Source organism: Ranitomeya imitator, chromosome 4, assembly GCF_032444005.1.
Source record: "Ranitomeya imitator isolate aRanImi1 chromosome 4, aRanImi1.pri, whole genome shotgun sequence".
NCBI classification, from domain to species: Eukaryota; Metazoa; Chordata; class Amphibia; order Anura; family Dendrobatidae; genus Ranitomeya; species Ranitomeya imitator.
In genome coordinates this window covers 235,677,613-235,698,146 of record NC_091285.1, presented here as the reverse complement: position 1 = coordinate 235,698,146, position 20,534 = coordinate 235,677,613, and the positions used below count along the sequence as shown (strand labels likewise).

At 44.6% G+C, this 20,534-nt stretch overlaps 1 protein-coding gene across 3 annotated transcripts in view; it reads right to left on the bottom strand.

Moving 5' to 3' along the window:
* MON2 (MON2 homolog, regulator of endosome-to-Golgi trafficking) overlaps window positions 1-20,534 on the bottom strand; it is a 225,482-nt gene that overhangs the window by 167,680 nt on the left and 37,268 nt on the right. For all 3 annotated transcript variants that reach the window (XM_069764436.1, XM_069764435.1, XM_069764437.1), the window contains 2 exons: window positions 14,582-14,709; window positions 12,465-12,596 (listed from right to left, as the gene is read on the bottom strand). In XM_069764436.1, coding sequence (XP_069620537.1) covers window positions 12,465-12,596; window positions 14,582-14,709 — 260 coding nt within the window. The remainder of the gene's footprint in view (window positions 1-12,464; window positions 12,597-14,581; window positions 14,710-20,534) is intronic.

Below are 20,534 nucleotides of genomic sequence, written 5' to 3'. Positions count from 1 at the left end.
GAGAAGTGAATCGCATACGGATGCGTAACCTGCATCTTAATGAAACAGAAGACGAATGAAATTGTCGATGAACTGCTGATGCAGCCCGACAGAGGGCGGCCAGAACAAGAGAAACGAATGAAGTAACTGAATCACGTAGACTAGAGCATCTAATGCTGCACAACAATGAGCAACATGCAATGCACAAAGTGATACACATATTTCACAAAAAAGAACAAGATAGAATACATGTCCAAAATGCAAGAGCCACTCGACGACGGCAAGTTACATTTGCCGCCAGAGGACTTCTCAATCAAATTGATGAGACACGTATTGAAGAGCACTATGTTGGCGATCTGACATTTCAATATCAGTTCTGGCAATCTAAAAATTTCAGAGACGAAATGGCGCAGGACAAAACATTCCCTTCCTGCTGCAAGAGAGGGCGCATCCAATTACGTCCCATTCGTATGGATGATCAATCAGTCAAGTTGATGAAAGGATAGCATCAGCACTCCAATAACTCTATGGCTAATTTAACCCCTTAGTGACGGAGCCAAATTTTTAAAATCTGACCAGTATCACTTTATGTGATAATAATTCTGGAACGCTTCAACATATCCCAGTGATTTTGACATTGTTTTTTCGTGACACATTATACTTTATTATAATGGTAAATTTAGGGCGATATATTTTGTGTTTAATTATAAAAAATATTAGAAATATGTGAAAATTGTTAAAAAATTAGCAATTTTCTAACTTTGAATGATTATCCCTTTAATCCAGATATTCATACTGCAGAAAAACACTAATACATAACATTTGCATTATGTATGCTTTATATCAACACCATTTGCAAAATGTTCTTTTACTTTGTTAGCATTTTAAGAGGTTTAAAAATGTAGCAGCAATTTTTCATTTTTTTCAAGGAAATTTACAAAATTTTATTTTTTAGGGACCTATCCATATTTGAAGTGCCTTTAGGGGTCCCATATATTGGGAAACCCCCAAAAGTTATACCATTTAAAAAACAGCACCCCCTGACATATTGAAAACTGCTGTCAGGTCGTTTGTTAACCCTTCAGGTGATTTTCAGGAATTAAAGCAAAGTGGCATGATAGAAATGAAAAAGTGTATTTTTACCACCTAAATGTCTTTAACTTCTGATCAGGTTACTACCGTATAGCCGCCAGACTCTAAAGCCGCTATTTGGTCATGAATTGCCATCGCAAACATCAGGACCACACAATCATGACCTGAGGGCACCATTTGGGATAAAGAGGAAGCCCCCACACTCTGTTAACCATTTATATGGAGTAGTCACTATTGACAACAGCATCTAAGGGGTTAAACAGATGTGGACAGTGCAAACACTGCTCATGGCTGATGAAGCAAGTTGTCAGCTATAGTGTACAGCTGACAACTGCTGGATTGTCACCTGTATGGGGATGCTATTCTCTTATATCTCAGGTCAGTTAAAAGACGTATCGGCGGTCATTAAGGGGTTAAGACAATACAATAGCTCGTTTGCTTTGGCATCAATGGGAGCACAAGTAACGCCACCTCATCGGCATGGTCCATACTGTTTTCGAATTTGTAGACAAATTTACCACAGAATCCCGTTGTGGGTAGTACTCCCAATTTTGCCCAGATTTATATCTTGGACAGTGAAGAAGCATTAAGTACAAGAAGTCAAGCAAATAAAAAGTGCCTCCCAGGACTGCTATCATCTCTTGGAGAGAAAATGAAAGCAATTAACCCACTCGCAAAAGCCTTCACAATGATGAGGGAATTTGAAATAGAGAAAGAGAGGATTGCTGAATTAGAAAATCGTGATCCACTCGAAATAACAATGCCAATTATACATGACTATAATGAGGCGTTACAATGCACCAAGGTGCAATGAAGTAGCTATAATTTATCAAAATGCAATGGGTGAACCCCCATTTAATAGGGACATCAGAGTTCACCTCAAAAGTGAAAACCAAACTGTTCAAACCAGAACAGAAAGTGTGATGCAATGACATATCCACCTCTATTCCCATATGGGGGCAGTGGATGGACAATAAATTTGACAACTCCAATTGCCCTAAGTGTGTAACATGAAGGAATTGGTGACATTCATCTACCAACCATAACAGTGGATCAATATCGACAAGAAAAAAAAAATCACCCTGTTGCAGTACTATGCATACAGGCTTGCCAATTGTGACAAGTTCAATCCCTTTTAAATATTGGGAAGTTGCCGCAACAATTTATCGTTGACAGCTACGTCAAAATTGAATCCGACAGGATTAAATATATAAAACAAAATCAAAAGGCATTACGCGTCGACAGTTATGCCGGCGTTGTAGATCGTATCCATAATGCCGTGTTACACCAAGGGCTAAAAGCTGGGACACCAGTAATTTTACCGTCCACTTTTGTTGGAAGCCAATCAATGTTGAGCTATGTGCTTCAATAAAAAGTGTTAAATATCTTTTCAAATATGTATAGAAAGGACATGACTGTGCCATTATCGAGTTTGATACATTAAACTGGAATGAACCAGCCATGTACCTAGATTCTGGGTATATAAGCGCCCCTGAGGGCATGTGGAGAATCAGAAAAAAATAAAATGCATGATGCTTCACATACCATTAAAAGGCTTGCTGTTACCTTGAAAACATGCAGCAAGTGTTTTTCGAAGATGATAATGTGGATATGGTTATTTCGGACTCAAAAGCCTCTACTCTGCAGGCTTATTTTGAGCTAAACAGAGTTGAAGCTTCCGCCTGTCAGTATTTGTACAGTGAAATCCCTGAACACTATGTCTGGGATAGAAAAGCTGTACCAGAAGGATGGAAAAAAACGACGGGCTCAATTTAGGAAAACAATTGCCCGAATGTATACAGTCTCTTTAACAGATGGTGAGCTGTATTACCTAAGACTCCTTTTACTTCACATAAGAGGAGCAAAGTCTTATGCGGACTTAAGGACTGTCAATGGAGTCATACATGATACATATAAAAATGTGTGCATTGATCTTCATCTTTTGGAAGACGATTCCCAATGGGAAGACGGTATAACGGATGCAATCGCTTTCCAAATGCCCTACCAACTTCGTGAATTATTTGCTATTGTGTATATGGGGAACCAGCTAAACCATTGGCATTATGGCTAAAATATAAAACCGAATTTATGGAGGATTACACCAGGCGGTATACTCCAGAAATTGTTGAGCAACTGGCTCTTTGTGATATTAATGGGGCAGCACGGTGGCACAGTGGCTAGCACTGCAACCTTGCAGCGCTGGAGTCCTGGGGGTTCTAACCTCAGCAAGGACAACATCTGCAAAGAGTTTGTATGTTCTCTCCGTGTTTGCGTGGGTTTCCTCCGGGTACTCCGGTTTCCTCTCACATTCCAAAGACATACTGATAGGGAATTTAGATTGTGAGCCCCAGCGGGGACAGTGATGATAATGTGTGCAAACTGTAAAGCGCTGCGGAATATGGTAGCGCTATATAAAAATAAAAGATAATAAAAAAAATTAAAGATTATTAATGAAGTGCTCTTAAGCAATATAAAGTCCTGTGCTGACTACGGATTGCCATCTCCAGTAAATGTTCCAGATGAAATACTGGACCAACTGAATTATGCTGTAATAAAGCAGGAGGCTGAGCAATTGAAAGCTATGCTTAACCCCTCTGTGACCTTAGACGTACTATCCCGTCGAGGTGCCCTGGGCTTATCTGACCCTGGACGGGATAGTACGTCATAGCCGATCGGCCGCGCTCACGGGGGGAGCGCGGCCGATCGCGGCCGGGTGTCAGCTGCTTATCGCAGCTGACATCCGGCACTATGTGCCAGGAGCGGTCACGGACCGCCCCCGGCACATTAACCCCTGGCACACCGCGATCAAACATGATCGCGATGTGCCGGCGGTGCAGGGAAGCATCGCGCAGGGAGGGGGCTCCCTGCGGGCTTCCCCGAGACCCCCGGAGCAACGCGATGTGATCGCGTTGCTGCGAGGGTCTCACCTCCCTCCCTGCTTCCTCCAGCCCCGGATCCAAGATGGCCGCGGATCCGGGTCCTGCAGGGAGGGAGGTGGCTTCACAGAGCCTGCTCAGAGCAGGCACTGTGAAGGCTGCAGCGCTGCATGTCAGATCAGTGATCTGACAGAGTGCTGTGCAAACTGTCAGATCACTGATCTGTGATGTCTCCCCCTGGGACAAAGTAAAAAAGTAAAAAAAAAAATTTCCAAATGTGTAAAAAAAAATAAAAAAAATATTCCAAAATAATGAAGAAAAAAAAAAAATATTATTCCCATAAATACATTTCTTCATCTAAATAAAAAAAAAACCCAATAAAAGTACACATATTTAGTATCGCCGCGTCCGTAACGACCCGACCTATAAAACTGTCCCACTAGTTAACCCCTTCAGTAAACACCGTAAGAAAAAAAAAAAAAAAACGAGGCAAAAAACAACGCTTTATTATCATACCGCCGAACAAAAAGTGGAATAACACGCGATCAAAAGGACAGATATAAATAACCATGGTACCGCTGAAAGCGTCATATTGTCCCGCAAAAAACGAGCCGCCATACAGCATCATCAGCAAAAAAATAAAAAAGTTATAGTCCTGAGAATAAAGCGATGCAAAAATAATTATTTTTTCTGTAAAATAGTTTTTATCGTATAAAAGCACCAAACCATAAAAAAATGATATAAATGAGGTATCGCTGTAATCGTACTGACCCGAAGAATAAAACTGATTTATCAATTTTACCAAACGCGGAACGGTATAAACGCCTCCCCCAATAGAAATTCACGAATAGCTGGTTTTTGGTCATTCTTCCTCACAAAAATCGGAATAAAAAGCGATCAAAAAATGTCACGTGCCCGAAAATGTTTTCAGTAAAAACGTCAACTCGTCCCGCAAAAAACAAGACCTCACATGACTCTGTGGACCAAAATATGGAAAAATTATAGCTCTCAAAATGTGGTATTGCAAAAAATATTTTTTGCAATAAAAAGCGTCTTTCAGTGTGTGACGGCTGCCAATCATAAAAATCCGCTAAAAAACTCGCTATAAAAGTAAATCAAACCCCCCTTCATCACCCCCTTAGTTAAGGAAAAATAAAAAAAAATGTATTTATTTCCATTTTCCCATTAGGGCTAGGGTTAGGGCTAGGGTTAGGGCTAGGGCTAGGGTTAGGGTTAGGGCTAGGGTTAGGGCTAGGGTTAGGGCTAGGATTAGGGCTAGGATTAGGGCTAGGGTTAGGATTAGGGTTAGGGCTACAGTTAGGGTTGGGGCTACAGTTAGGGTTGGGGCTAAAGTTAGGGTTAGGGTTTAGATTACATTTACGGTTGGGATTAGGGTTAGGGGTGTGTCAGGGTTAGAGGTGTGGTTAGGGTTACTGTTGGGATTAGGGTTAGGGGTGCGTTTGGATTAGGGTTTCAGTTATAATTGGGGGGTTTCCACTGTTTCGGCACATCAGGGGCTCTCCAAACACGACATGACGTCCGATCTCAATTCCAGCCAATTCTGCGTTGAAAAAGTAAAACAGTGCTCCTTCCCTTCCGAGCTCTCCCGTGTGCCCAAACAGGGGTTTACCCTCACATATGGGGTATCAGCGTACTCAGGACAAATTGGACAACAACTTTTGGGGTCCATTTTCTCCTGTTACCCTTGGTAAAATAAAACAAATTGGAGCTGAAGTAAATTTTTTGTGTAAAAAAGTTAAATGTTCATTTTTATTTAAACATTCCAAAAATTCCTATTAAACACCTGAAGGGTTAATAAACTTCTTGAATGTGGTTTTGAGCACCTTGAGGGGTGCAGTTTTTAGAATGGTGTCACACTTGGGCATTTTTTATCATATAGACCCCTCAAAATGACTTCAAATGAGACGTGGTCCCTAAAAAAAAATGGTGTTGTAAAAATGAGAAATTGTTGGTCAACATTTAACCCTTATAACTCCCTAACAAAAAAAAAAATTGGTTCCAAAATTATGCTGATGTAAAGGAGACATGTGGGAAATGTTACTTATTAAGTATTTTGTGTGACATATCTCTGTGATTTAATTGCATAAAAATTCAAAGTTTGAAAATTGCGAAATTTTCAAAATTTTCGCCAAATTTCCGTTTTTTTCACAAATAAACGCAGGTACTATCAAAGAAATTTTACCACTATCATGAAGTACAATATGTCACGAGAAAACAATGTCAGAATCACCAGGATCCGTTGAAGCGTTTCGGAGTTATAACCTCATAAAGGGACAGTGGTCAGAATTGTAAAAATTGGCCTGGTCATTGACGTGCAAACCACCCTTGGGGGTAAAGGGGTTAATGACGCTCAGAAATCAGCTTTCGATGCAATTATACATGCAGTCAATGCTGCATCACAGCCAGACGACACTAGCTCGCACTGTTTTTTCTGGACGGCCCAGGAGGCAGCGGGAAGACATTTTTGTACCAACTGCTTGCACAAGACACTACAAGCAGAAAAGAAGTCTATTTGCTCAGTAGCCTCCTCTGGATTGGCGGCTACATTACTACAATACGGTAGCACCTACCATTCCAAGTTTGGCCTTGGAATTACAACAAATGACACCACAGTGTCAAAAATTAAGCCAACCTCACTTCAAGCAAGGGAGCTAAGGGAGTCATCTGTCGTTATTTGTGACACAATAACAATGACTCCCTGTTTTAATATGAACGCTGTGGATAATTTGTTCCAAGACATATGTGGAAAAAAAAGATAATTTGGTGGAAAAGTTTTCATAAAGGGTGGTGACTTTTTCCTCAAATCCTACCAATAGTGGAAGGTGGAAAAAGAGCCCAAATTGTACAGTCCACCATTAAATACTCAAAATCCTGGAATCAGTTTTCACGGTTCCAGTGACAACAGAATGTGAGAACGGTTCAGGATGAAGTTGAGAACAACTGATGGTTACTGAAACTTGGCAATGGAGAGTTGTCAAATGAATATGGTGTACCAGAAGACACAATTGAAATCTCGAATTCTTTTATTGAAGAGGGTGATTTAATTACAGCTATTTTTGGTGACTCAATTTGGATTACCGATGCAACGGTAGAAGCAATTGCCAATAAAGCAATTCTTAAGCCATCGAATGATGAAGTTCACGCCCTGAACGACAAAATTCTTTGTCAAGTTCAAGGTGAACACTCAACATATCGCTGAAAGAGGAGGGTGTGATTCTCACAGATTACCCTGTAGAGTTTCTTAACTCTTTGAATCCCACTGGGATGCCTCCTGATGAACTAACGCTGAAATCAGGAGCTGTAATTATGCTCCTGCGTAATCTTAACAGAAAGTGTGGCCTTTGTAATGGCACAAGGCCTTATGTGAAAAGTTTAAAAGCAAATGTTATTCATGCCGTTGCTTTAAATGGAAAAGCAAAGGGTCAGATAGTTCTTATTCCAAGAATTGACCTGATTTCCAAAGATAAAAACTTGCCAGTCCAGATACCACGGCGTCAGTTTCCTCTCATGTTAGCTTTTGCAATGACCATCAATAAATCTCAGGGACAGTCCTTGGATATTGTAGGAATTTATTTGCCTCTCCCAGTATTTTCACATGAGCAGTTATATGTGGTTTTCTTCAGGGGAAGGAAAAGCCAACAAATAAGGGTCAAAATATTTGAGACACAGAAGCAAGGTAAACTTATTCCTAACGTTGACAAATGGTTTACTGTCAATTGTATGTACTTAGGGTACCGTCACACTATACGATTTACCAACGATCACGACCAGCGATACGACCTGGCCGTGATCGTTGGTAAGTCGTAGTGTGGTTGCTGGAGAGCTGTCACAGAGACAGCTCTCCAGCGACCAACGATGCCGGTAACCAGGGTAAACATCGGGTTACTAAGCGCAGAACCGCGCTTAGTAACCCGATGTTTACCCTGGTTACCAGCGTAAAAAAAAACAAACAGCACATACTTACATTCCGGTGTCTGTCCCTTGCCGTCTGCTTCCCGCACTCACTGACTGACGGCCGTAAAGTGAAAGCACGTCACCGCTGTGCTCTGCTTTCACTTTACGGCCGGCAGTCAGTGAGTGCGGGAAGCAGACGGCAAGGGACCTGACGGACACCGAAATGTAAATATGTACTGTTTTTTTTTTTTTTTTACATTTACACTGGTAACCAGGGTAAATATCGGGTTACTAAGCGCGGCCCTGCGCTTAGTAACCTGATGTTTACCCTGGTTACAAGCGAACGCATCGCTAGATCGGTGTCACACACACCGATCTAGCGATGACAGCGGGAGATCCAGCGACGAAAGAAAGTTCCAAACGATCTGCTACGACGTACGATTCTCAGCAGGATCCCTGATCGCTGCTGCGTGTCAGACACAGCGATATCGTATGGATATCGCTGGAACGTCACGAATCGTACCGTCGTAGCGATCAAAATGGCACTGTGTGACGGTACCCTTAAGGAAGTCTTTTATTAAGCTTTTTAACCCCTTCATGACCCAGCCTGTTTTGACCTTAATGATCTGGCCGTTTTTTGCAATTCTGACCAGTGTCCCTTTATGAGGTAATAACTCAGGAACGCTTCAACGAATCCTAGCGGTTCTGAGATTGTTTTTTCGTGACATATTGGGCTTCATGTTAGGCTACTTTCACACTAGCGTCGGAATCTCCCCGTCGCAATGCGTCGGGGAGAGATTCTGACGCTAGCGTTTAACGCATTGCACAATGGAGGCAGCGGATGCATTTCTCCGGCGCATCCGCTGCCCCATTGTAAGGTGCGGGGAGGTGGGGGCGGAGTTCCGGCCACGCATGCACGGTCGGAAAAAGCGGTCCGTCAGGAGCAAAAAACGTTACATGTAGCGTTTTTTGCTCCCGACGGTCCGCAAAAGCACGACGCATCCGAGCTCCCCCACAAGAGACCCCATTTTGGAAACTAGACCCCCCAAGGAACTTATCTAGATGCATAGTGAGCACTTTGAATGCCCAGGTGCTTCACAAATTGATCCGTAAAAATGAAAGTACTTTTTTTTCACAAAAAATTTCTTTTAGCCTCAATTTGTTCATTTCCACATGGGCAACAAGAAAAGATGGATCCTAAAATTTATTGGACAATTTCTCCTGAGTACACTGATACCTCACATGTGGGGGTAAACCACTGTTTGGGCACACGGCAGGGCTCGGAAGGGAAGGAGCGCCATTTGACTTTTTGAATGAAAAATTAGCTCCAATCGTTAGCGGACACCATGTCGCGTTTGGAGAGCCCATGTGTGCCTAAACATTTGAGCTCCCCCACATGTGACCCCATTTTGGAAACTAGACCTCCCATGGAACTAACCTAGATGTGCGGTGACCACTTTAAACACCCAAGTGCTTCACAGAAGTTTGTAACGCAGAGCCGTGAAAATAAAAAATCATTTTTCTTTCCTCAAAAATTATTTTTTAGCCCGCAATTTTTTATTTTCACAAGAGTAACAGGAGAAATTGGACCCCAAAAGTTGCTGTCCAGTTTGTCCTGAGTACGCGGATACCCCATATGTGGGGGGGAACCACTGTTTGGGCACACGTCGGGGCTCAGAAGGGAAGTAGTGACATTTTGGAATGCAGACTTTGATGGAATGGTCTGTGGGCATCACGTTGCATTTGCAGAGCCCCTGATGTGCCTAAACAGTAAACCCCCCCACAAGTAACCCTATTTTGGAAACTAGACCCCCAAAGGAACTTATCTAGATATGTGGTGAGCACTTTGAACCCCCAAGTGCTTCACAGAAGTTTATAACGCAGAGCCGTGAAAATAAAAAAATAATTTTTCTTTCCTCAAAAATGATGTTTTAGCAAGCAATTTTTTATTTTCACAAGGGTAGCAGGAGAAATCGGACCCCAATAGTTGTTGCCCAGTTTGTCCCGAGTATGCTGGTACCCCGTATGTGGGGGTAAACCACTGTTTTGGCGCACGTCGGGGCTCGGAAGGGAGGGAGCACCATTTGACTTTTTGAACGCAAGATTGGCTGGAATCAATGGTGGCGCCATGTTGCGTTTGGAGACCCCTGATGTGCCTAAACAGTGGAAACCCCTCAATTCTACCTCCAACACTAACCCCAACACACCCCTAACCCTAATCTCAACTGTAGCCATAACCCTAATCACAACCCTGACCCCAACACACCCCTAACCACAGCCCTAACCCCAACACACCCTTAACCCTAATCCCAACCCTAACCATAATCCTAACCCTAATCCAAACCCTAACCCCAACACACCCCTAACCATAACCCTAACCACAAGCCTAATCTTAACCCTATTTCCAACCCTAGCCCTAATTCCAACCCTAACTCTCATTCCAACCCTAACCCTAAGGCTATGTGCCCACGTTGCGGATTCGTGTGAGATTTTTCTGCACCATTTTTGAAAAATCAGCGGGTAAAAGGCACTGCGTTTTACCTGCGGATTTACCGTGGATTTCCAGTGTTTTTTGTGCAGTTTTCACCTGCGGATTCCTATTGAGGAACAGGTGTAAAACGCTGCGGAATCCGCACAAAGAATTGACATGCTGCGGAAAATACAACACAGCGTTCCCGCGCGATATTTTCCGCACCATGGGCACAGCGGATTTGGTTTTCCATAGGTTTACATGGAACTGTAAAGCTGATGGAAAACTGCTACGAATCCGCAGCGGCCAATCCGCTGCGGATCCGCAGCCAAATCCGCACCGTGTGCACAAAGCCTAATTCTAAGGGTATGTGCACACGATGCGGAAAACGCTGCGGATCCACAGCGTTTCCGCCGCTGCGGGTCCGCAGCAGTTTCCCATGAGTTTACAAAAAACGCTGCGCACATGCTGCGGAAAAAACTGTGTGGAAACACAGCGGTTTACATTCCACACATTTCACTTCTTTCTGCGGATTCCACAGTGGATTTACAACTGCTCCAATAGAAAACCGCAGTGGAATCCGCAGAAAAACCGCGGTAAATCCGCGATAAATCCGCAGCGGTTTTGCACTGCGGATTTATAAAAACCGCTGCGGAAAAATCCGCAGAGGACCAGAATACGTGTGCACATCCCTAACCCTAACCCTAGTTCTAACTGTAGTGGAAAAAAAATATTTATTTTATTATTGTCCCTACCTATGGGGGTGATAAAGGGGGGGGGGGGTCATTTAGTTTTTTTTTTATTTTGATCACTGTGATAAAACCTATCACAGTGATCAAAATGTACATGGAACGAATCTGCCAGCCGGCAGATTCGGCTGGCGCACTGCGCATGCGCCTGCCATTTTGGAAGATGGCGGCGCCCAGGGAGAAGACGGACGGACACCGGGAGGCCCGGTAAGTATAAGGGGGGGGGGGGGGGGGGAGATCAGGGCACAGGGGGGCGTCGGAGCACGGGGGGTGGCATCGGAGCACGGGGGGAGCGGTCAGGAGGACGGGGGGAGCGGAGCACAGGACGGAGGGGAGCGGAACATAGATCGGAGGGCTGGGGGGGCGATCGGTGGCGGTGGTACACCAGTGTTTCCAGCCATGGCAGATGATATTGCAGCATCGGCCATGGCTGGATTGTAATATTTCACCAGTTTTTTAGGTGAAATATTACAAATCGCTCTGATTGGCAGTTTCACTTTCAACAGCCAATCAGAGCGATCGTAGCCATGGGGGGGTGAAGCCACCCCCCCTGGGCTAAAGTACCACTCCCCCTGTCCCTGCAGATCGGGTGAAATTGGAGTTAACCCTTTCACCCGATCTGCAGGGACGCGATCTTTCCATGACGCCACATAGGCGTCATGGGTCGGATTGGCACCGACTTTCATAACGCCTACGTGGCGTCAAAGGTCGGGAAGGGGTTAACAATTGTAAAAGCCAAAAAATGGTGTACACAAAAGCGGGACTAACACCTAGCCGCAGTCTACGGACCAAACATTGGGCATGGGTAGGGCCTTGGGGGCAGATCCCAAGTGCGCTCAACCAGGTGAAATAGCTTACGCTCAGGAACACTGAGGAATAGCGCTATTTGATAGCACTACCCATTCATTTCCTTTAGGAATAGGGCTATGGGATAGCTCTACCCGAACAGTATTACCTACAGAGCTTTTTCATACACAAGGCAGGAGTGGCAGGAGAGGTACACCAGGTATTTATGTTTGCTATTAGTCTGCACATACGCCAGTCTGGTGCGTGGATACACCCAACTGCGAGGTCAGCCTGCTGCGTGGTTACACCCCATTGCATGGTTCGTAATGACAGCACGCGCCTGAAGGGCGCGCAATCATTTGTATATAATGAATACTCACTTTATTAATGAATAAGCCACAGATGATCCCTGATGAAGCGGTAGCGAAATAGTGAGAGGGGGTTGTGGTAGGTCTTTGTTTATTGCATTGTTATAATCGCTATGTATATTATCCATTATTCTCTCATAGAATTTATTATTAATAAATACAATACTGAAAAAAAATACATAAAACAAATGTACATAATAGAATAAATCAATTTGCTCAGCATGGTTACCTTTGATAATGCGTCATCGTGAACCACCGTGTTAGTTGTTAAAAGCACCAAAACGGTCTGTAGAAGCTTTAATTCTTCCAGTCCATTTTCCATCAGCTGCCATAGCATATTGATTATATTACCAGCAGCAGCCTTTGAAGATAAAAGAACATAACTTTAAAAGAGCTATGTATTAAAATGCTGTCCGGAATATTAAGGGGTGTGATCAGGACAGGGCAGGAGAGGAAGCAGGACACCACTGAGACAGGAGCTGAAGGACCGTGCGGGACAGAACAGTCAAATGAACAGTCACGTTTCCGTAAGTATACGGTTTGTGTGCAGTAGAGTTGTGTGTATATACTGTGTATGCAGCAGTGTTAGTTGTCGCTGGAGCATTGAGTGTACAATGTGAATGCTGCATAGTAACACTAACAAGAGCTGACCTAAAGCGGATCTGTCACCAGTTTTGGCCGATATAAGATACAGCATCATCTTTCAGGGCTGATATCCAGCATTCTATAATGCTGGATATAAGCCCCCAACCCGACCTGTAAGAGAAGAAAAAGAACTTATTATACTCACCTGCAGGGTGGTTTGGTCTGAGGGCTGTCGATGTTCTTGGTCTGGCAACTCCCATCTTCTTATGATCGCAGTTCTCCTTACTTTGTGCGGATGACGCGTCCCCACAAAGTATAAAAATAGAGGACAGCAAAAAGGTTGGGAGGCGCCGGACCAAGAACATTGACACCACTGGGACGGCACCACTCCACAGGTTGGGGGCTTTGTATACAGCATTATTCAGGGTGGGCCATTTATATGGATACACCTAAATAAAATGGGAATGGTTGGTGATATCAACTTCCTGTTTGTGGTACATTAGTATATGGGAGGGGGAAACTTTTCAAGATGGGTGGTGACAATGGCGGCCATTTTGAAGTTGGCCATTTTGGATCCAACTTTATTTTTTCCAATGAGAAGAGGGTCAGGTGACACCTCAAACTTATTGAGAATTTCACAAGAAAAACAATGGTGAGCTTGGTTTTAACATAACTTTATTCTTTCATGGGTTATTTACAAGTTTCTCTTTGTTTACAGCCTTTGACATGTCGCAGAGGTTATCACATGAGGAGCAGATAGAAATTCTGTTGATGTCTGGTGAACGCAGTACCCGGGTCATTGCAGCAGATTTCAATGCAAGACACCCTACGCAAGAAAACTGTCACTATTCCCATGTTATTTAGGTGTATCCATATAAATGGCCCACCCAAAAAAGTTTGCCTTATCACTGAACATAATGTTCTGTGTAAACAGAGGGCCCAGTTCCAATTTTTATTTTGTCCATTCTGCAAATTCAGTGAGCCAATCTGGGTCACCAACCATTCCCATTTCATTTAGGTGTATCCATATAAATGGCCCACTCTGTAGAATGCTGTATATCAGCCCTAGAAGGTGGTGGCCATATCTCATATCGGTCAAACCTGGTGACAGGTTCCCTTTAACCCATTAATTCCCTATTCAGTGCCTCTGTGTAGTGCTTCCTGGAGCACTTTAATGATGCTGATGATATTGGCATTACATATATAGTGTTAACACCAATGTATTGTATATCAGCCTTTTCACAAAAAGTAAAACTGAAAAGTATAAGACACACCAATAAATAGAAAAACCAACATGCTGACCAGTTCCTATACTGTATGAAAGACGTAGACTTAGGCTATGTGCCCACGTTGCGTTTTTTAAGCTTTGTGCTGCGTTTCTCCGCTGCGGAAACGCTTAATAAAACGCTTACAAAACGCATCCCATTATTTAATGGCATTCTCCAATTGTTGTGCCCATGCTGCGTTTTTTTCCACAGCGGAAACGCATCGCGGAAAAAAAACGCAGCATGTTCATTAATTTTGCAGAATTGTGGCAATTTCACCGCTATAGAATTGTATTGGGATGCATGGAAAAAATAACGCATGAAAAACGCGACAAATACGTGATAAAAAAAAAGAAAGAAAAAAAAAGTGAAAAACACGAGCGGATTTCCTAGCAAGGGAGTCCGGGTTTGATGAGGAAAATTCTGCTTAGATTCGGCAACGTGGGCACATAGCCATAAGGTGAAGGAAATGACTCAGGTAGTCTAATCCCCATACCTCTGACACCACTTCATGTGACATGAGCCTCTGGATGGCAGCAAGACAAAGCTGGGTGATTTTCGGTTCCTTTGTTCCACAGCCCATAAGGAAAGGTTGGACTACTTCTGAACTGTTCTCTTTCAATGCTTCAGGAATAATGAAAAAAAAAATAATATTGACATTTTTGTAGCCAATGGACAAGTGATAATAGTACTAACAAAACGATTTTTCTCATCCCATTCAATATTTATAATATGTTCTGTTTTTTTACCGCCTTTAAGTTAGGCTTGGTTCACAATGAGTCCCTAGCAGCAGAAATAAGATCAAGATTTTTTGCCCCATGGCCCAAGACAAATAAACACTATCCAAGGCATGAAAGACAGTTTTTGGTGAAATTTACAGCTTATTGGTCATCAGATTTCTCAATACAAACTGCACAGATTACTACATATATCGCTTAGATATAACAAGGATGATATATTCACATTGAGAATCAATGTCAGAATGGCTTTTATAATTCTGTCTGAAAGCATTACTAATTCTTTGCCCACCTAGCCTGAATGACAGCTCCTCAGAGTCCCTCCTACTGCTGAGGTCTCACAATGCTCAGTACAAGCTGCAGCTGTCTGCCTGGGTACGAGGAGACTGAATACACTAGGACTAATGAGCTCTCACCATTTCAGCTGACCTCATAAAAATGGTTCCCATTGCGTTAATGGGAACGCGCTAACGGACAGCGTTGCACGGCGAAATTAACGCCGTGCAACGCGTCCGTTAGCGCGCCCATTCACGGCAATGTGAACGCGCAGCACTAGCGCGTGCCATGTTCGCGTCCGAGGCGCGCCCCCGGTCCGTTCCCCGCTCTCGCAGATCGGGGATCTACGAGAGCGGGGACGTTACCGCGACCCCGGGACGCGGCCACATTAAAAACATTGCGTTAGCGCAACCCGCTAGCGCTAAACGGGTTGCACTAACGCAATGTGACCCTTGAGCATCATGATTATATAGCCACTAGGACATGGATTTTCACACCAAATATACCAGTCTCCTCAGGTCTAAGAGATCCATATACTAATGTATTCAGTTTGTAATGTGAAATCTAGGACAGAGCCACTTTAGTTCCTCAGAAGTCTAGCCATTTAGCCTAATAAATCTTCCCCATTGTTACGGAATATATATGCAGCAGGTGAAATAAGTGTTAAACAAGTCGTCAATTTTCTAAGTACGGTAAATACATTTCTAAAGGTGCCATTGACATTAAATTCTCACCAGATAACGGTAACAACCCATGCAATCCTCACAGGCAAAGAAATCAAACCATAGGTGTCCATAACATACCCGTATATACTCGAGTATAAGCCGACCCGAGTATAAGCCGACCCCCCTAATTTTGCCACAAAAAACTGGGAAAACTTATTGACTCGAGTATAAGCCTAGGGTGGAAAATGCAGCAGCTACCGGTGAATTTCAAAAATAAAAATAGATGCTCCATACCGTTCATTATGGCCCCATAGCTGTGCCATATAGTGCTCTGCACCGTTCATTATTGCCCCATAGCTGTACCATAGAAAGCTGTGCCATATAGCGCTCTGCACCGTTCATTATTGCCCCATAGCTGTGCCATATAGTGCTCTGCACCGTTCATTATTGCCCCATAGCTGTACCATAGAAAGATGTGCCATATAGTGCTCTGCACTGTTCATTATTGCCCTATAGCTGTGCCATATAGTGCTCTGCACCGTTCATTATTGCCCCATAGCTGTGCCATATAGTGCTCTGCACTGTTCGTTATTGCCCCATAGCTGTGCCATATAGTGCTCTGCACCGTTCATTATGGCCCCATAGCTATGCCATATAGTGCTCTGCACCGTTCATTATTGCCCCATAGCTGTGCCATATAGTGCTCTGCACCGTTCATTATTGCCCCATAGATGTACCATAGAAAGCTGTGCCATTGCTGCTGCTGCAATAATAATAAAAAAAATGCCATACTCACCTCTCTTGCTTGCAGCTCCTCGGCGTCCCGTCTCGGCGTCTCTCCGCACTGACTGTTCAGGCAGAGGGCGGCGCACACACTATATGCGTCATCGCGCCCTCTGACCTGCACAGTCAGTGCAAGAGGACGCGAAGACAGAGCGGCGCCCGGCGTGTGGAACGTGGACAGGTGAATATGACATACTTACCTGCTCCAGGCATCCCTGGCTCCTTCCCCCGGACAGCTGGTCTCCGGGTGCGGCAGCCTCTTCCTCTATCAGCGGTCACCGTTACCGCTCATTAGAGGAATGAATATGTGGCTCCACCCCTATGGGAGTGGAGTCCATATTCATTTCTCTGATGAGCGGTCCCACGTGACCGCTGAACAGGGGAAGAGCTGCGGCACCCGAAGACAGTGTGACAGGCAGGGGGAGCGTCAGGACCGCCGGGACTAGGTGAGTATGCCTCAGCGCCCTCTCCCCCTCACCCGCCGACCGTGACTCGAGTATCGAGTATAAGCCTAAAGGGGCACTTTCAGCCCAAAAATTTGGGCTGAAAATCTCGGCTTATACTCGAGTATATACGGTAAGTTATGTGTAATAATGAGAAATGACTCAGGGAAAAATATTGAGCATGTGAAGAAAGAGGTGAAAAAGCAACGGAAAGTCATGACACCAGCTAAAATCTATCAGTAATTAAAAAACAATCCGGCCACTTAGTGACAAATAATATCAGCTTGTTCCAGTGATAGTCTATGAAAAGGTGTCTCATTACCAAGGAGCAACACAAGAAACATCTCATGATGAGTAAAACCAGTGAGCTGTATTAAGACCTGAGCAACCCTAAGGTACCTTCACACTAAACGACGCTGCAGCGATCCAGACAACGATCCGGATCGCTGCAGCGTCGCTGTTTGGTCGCTGGAGAGCTGTCACACAGACAGCTCTCCAGCGACCAACGATGCCGGTAACCAGGGTAAACATCGGGTTACTAATCGCAGGGCCGCGCTTAGTAACCCGATGTTCACCCTGGATACCATCCTAAAAGTAAAAAAAAAACAACTACTACATACTTACCTACCGCTGTCTGTCCCCGGCGCTGTGCTTCTCTGTACTGGCTGTGAGCACAGCGGCCGGAAAGCAGAGCGGTGACGTCACCGCTCTGCTTTCCGGCCGCTGTGCTCACAGTGAGTGCAGGAAAGCAGAGCGCCGGGGACAGACAGCCGAAGGTAAGTATGTAGCGTTTGTCTTCGCTGGTAACCAGGGTAAACATCGGGTTACTAAGCGCAGGGCCGTGCTTAGTAACCCAATGTTTACCCTGGATACCATCCTAAAAGTAAAAAAAAAACAAACGCTACATACTTACCTTCGGCTGTCTGTCCCCGGCGCTCTCCTTTTCTGCACTCACTGTGAGCACAGCGGCCGGAAAGCAGAGCGGTGACGTCACCGCTCTGCTTTCCGGCCGCTGTGCTCACAGCCAGTACAGAGAAGCACAGCGCTGGGGACAGACAGCGGTAGGCAAGTATGTAGCGTTTGTTTTTTTTTTACTTTTAGGATGGTATCCAGGGTAAACATCGGGTTACTAAGCACGGCCCTGCGCTTAGTAACCCGATGATTACCCTGGTTACCAGCGAAGACATCGCTGAATCGGTGTCACACACGCCGATTCAGCAATGTCAGCGGGAGAGCCAGCGACCAAAGAAAGTGCTGGCCCTCTAGCCCCGACCAACGACATCACAGCAGGATTCTGATCACTGCTGCGTGTCAAACTGAACGATATCGCTAGCCAGGACGCTGCAACGTCAGAGATCGCTAGCGATATCGTTTAGTGTGAAGGTACCTTTATTGTTGCAAAACATACTGATAACATTGGCTACAGAAGAATTTCTAAACTACTGAAGGTTCCAGTGAGCACTGCTGGGGCTATAATACAAAGGTGGAAACTGGAAAAAACATAATTTCACCATAAAATGGCCACGACCAGGTGCGCCCAGCAAGAATTCAGACAAAGAAGTGAAAAGAATTATCAGAAAAGTTGTTCAAGAGGTATGGACCACCCGTGGAGAGCTAGAGAAAGACATGGAATATGCAGGTACAATTGTTTCAGAGAGAACTATAAGAAATGCACTCAACGTCCATGGCCAGTACACACGTTCACCATGCAAGACTCCATTGCTGAACAAATGCAAGTTCAGGCAGGTTTGCTGAAAAACATTTAGACAAGCCTGTAAAACACTAGCGGAATATAGTCTGGTCAGATGACACCAAAATTGAACTTTGTGGATGCCATAATGCACATCATGTTTGAAAGCCAAAATGCACTGCGTATCACCCAGAAACACCATACCAACAGTGAAGTTTGGAGGTGGGAACATCATGGTGTGGGGCTGTTTTTCAGCATAAGGCACTGGCAAACTGTACATGATTGAAGGAAGGATGAATCAATAAAATTTTTCTTGATAAAACTCCCTGCCATGTATTAGGATGATGAAGATGAAATAAAGGTGGACATTTCAGCAATACAATGATCCCAAACACATAGCCAAGGAATCTCTCAACTGGTTTCAGAGAAAGAAAATAAAGCTGTTAGAATGGCCCAGCCAATCACTTGGCGTGAATTCATTAGAAAATTTAGAGAAGGAACTAAAGCTCAGAGTTCATAGAAGGAATGACGAAACCTTCAGGATTTTAAGAGTGTTTGTGTGGAAGAATGGGCCAAAATCACACCTGAGCAATGCATGCGACTAGTTTCTCCATACAGGAGGCATCATCGCCAACAAAGGCTTTTGTGGGAAGTATTAAAGAAGTTTTCCCACTAACAAAGCACATATTAATTAATAGATCTTGGAATAACTATAAGCTCTAATAGCATATACAGACATTACAGACAGTATACACACACACACACACACACACACACACACACACACAGACACACACACATATACTCAGACACAGTCTTACTGTTGTAAATGTACAGATCTAGCCATTAAAGGGGTTGTCCAGTACAACCCCTTCTCATACCCCACGCTTGAACCCGATAAACTAAAAAAAGCCTATACTCACCTCCCGTGCCAGCACTGTTCCTGCGGTGTCAGCACTTGTGGTCCCAGGGCTCTCGTGCGGTTGCATGACATGTGGTGCCCGGCACCCAATCAGCGATGGCATCATTGTCCCTGACTTAGGACAAATAGAACATGAAGATGAGGTCAGGGCCGCAGCTTCATGTTCAGAGTGTACGAAGGCGTAGACAGTGACGCCAGCGGTGACTGGGCGCCGGGCACCGCATGTCATGCAACCGAACGAGAGCCCCGGAACCGCAAGTGCTGACACCACGGGAACTGCGCTGGCACAGGAGGTGAGCATAGGCTTGTTTATTTTATTGGGACCAAGTGTGGGGCATGACAAGGAGTTATACAAGTAATGGTCAATTTCTTTAAAGGGAACCTGTCACCCCGAAAATCGTGGGTGAGGTAATCCCACCGGCATCAGGGGCTTATCTGCAGCATTCTGTAATGCTGTAGATAAGCCCCCGATGTTACCTGAAAAAGGAGAAAAAGACGTTAGATTATACTCACCTAGGGGCGGTCCCGCTGCTGGTCAGGTCGGATGGGCGTCTCCGGTCCGCTCCGGCGCCTCCTATCTTCTTTCCATGACGTCCTCTTCTGATCCTCAGCCACGGCTCCGGCGCAGGCGTACTTTGCTCTGCCCTCTTGAGGGCAGAGGATAGTACTGCAGTGCGCAGGCGCCGGAAAGGTCAGAGACCCGGCGCCTGCGCACTGCAGTACTTTGGTCTGCCCTCAAGAGGGCAGAGCAAAGTACGCCTGCGCCGGAGCCGTGGCTGAAGATCAGAAGAGGACGTCATGGAAAGAAGATAGGAGGCGCCGGAGCGGACCGGAGACGCCCATCCGACCTGACCAGCAGCGGGACCGTATATATCTAAGTATATAAGTATAATATATATGAGTATAATCTAACGTCTTTTTCTCCTTTTTCAG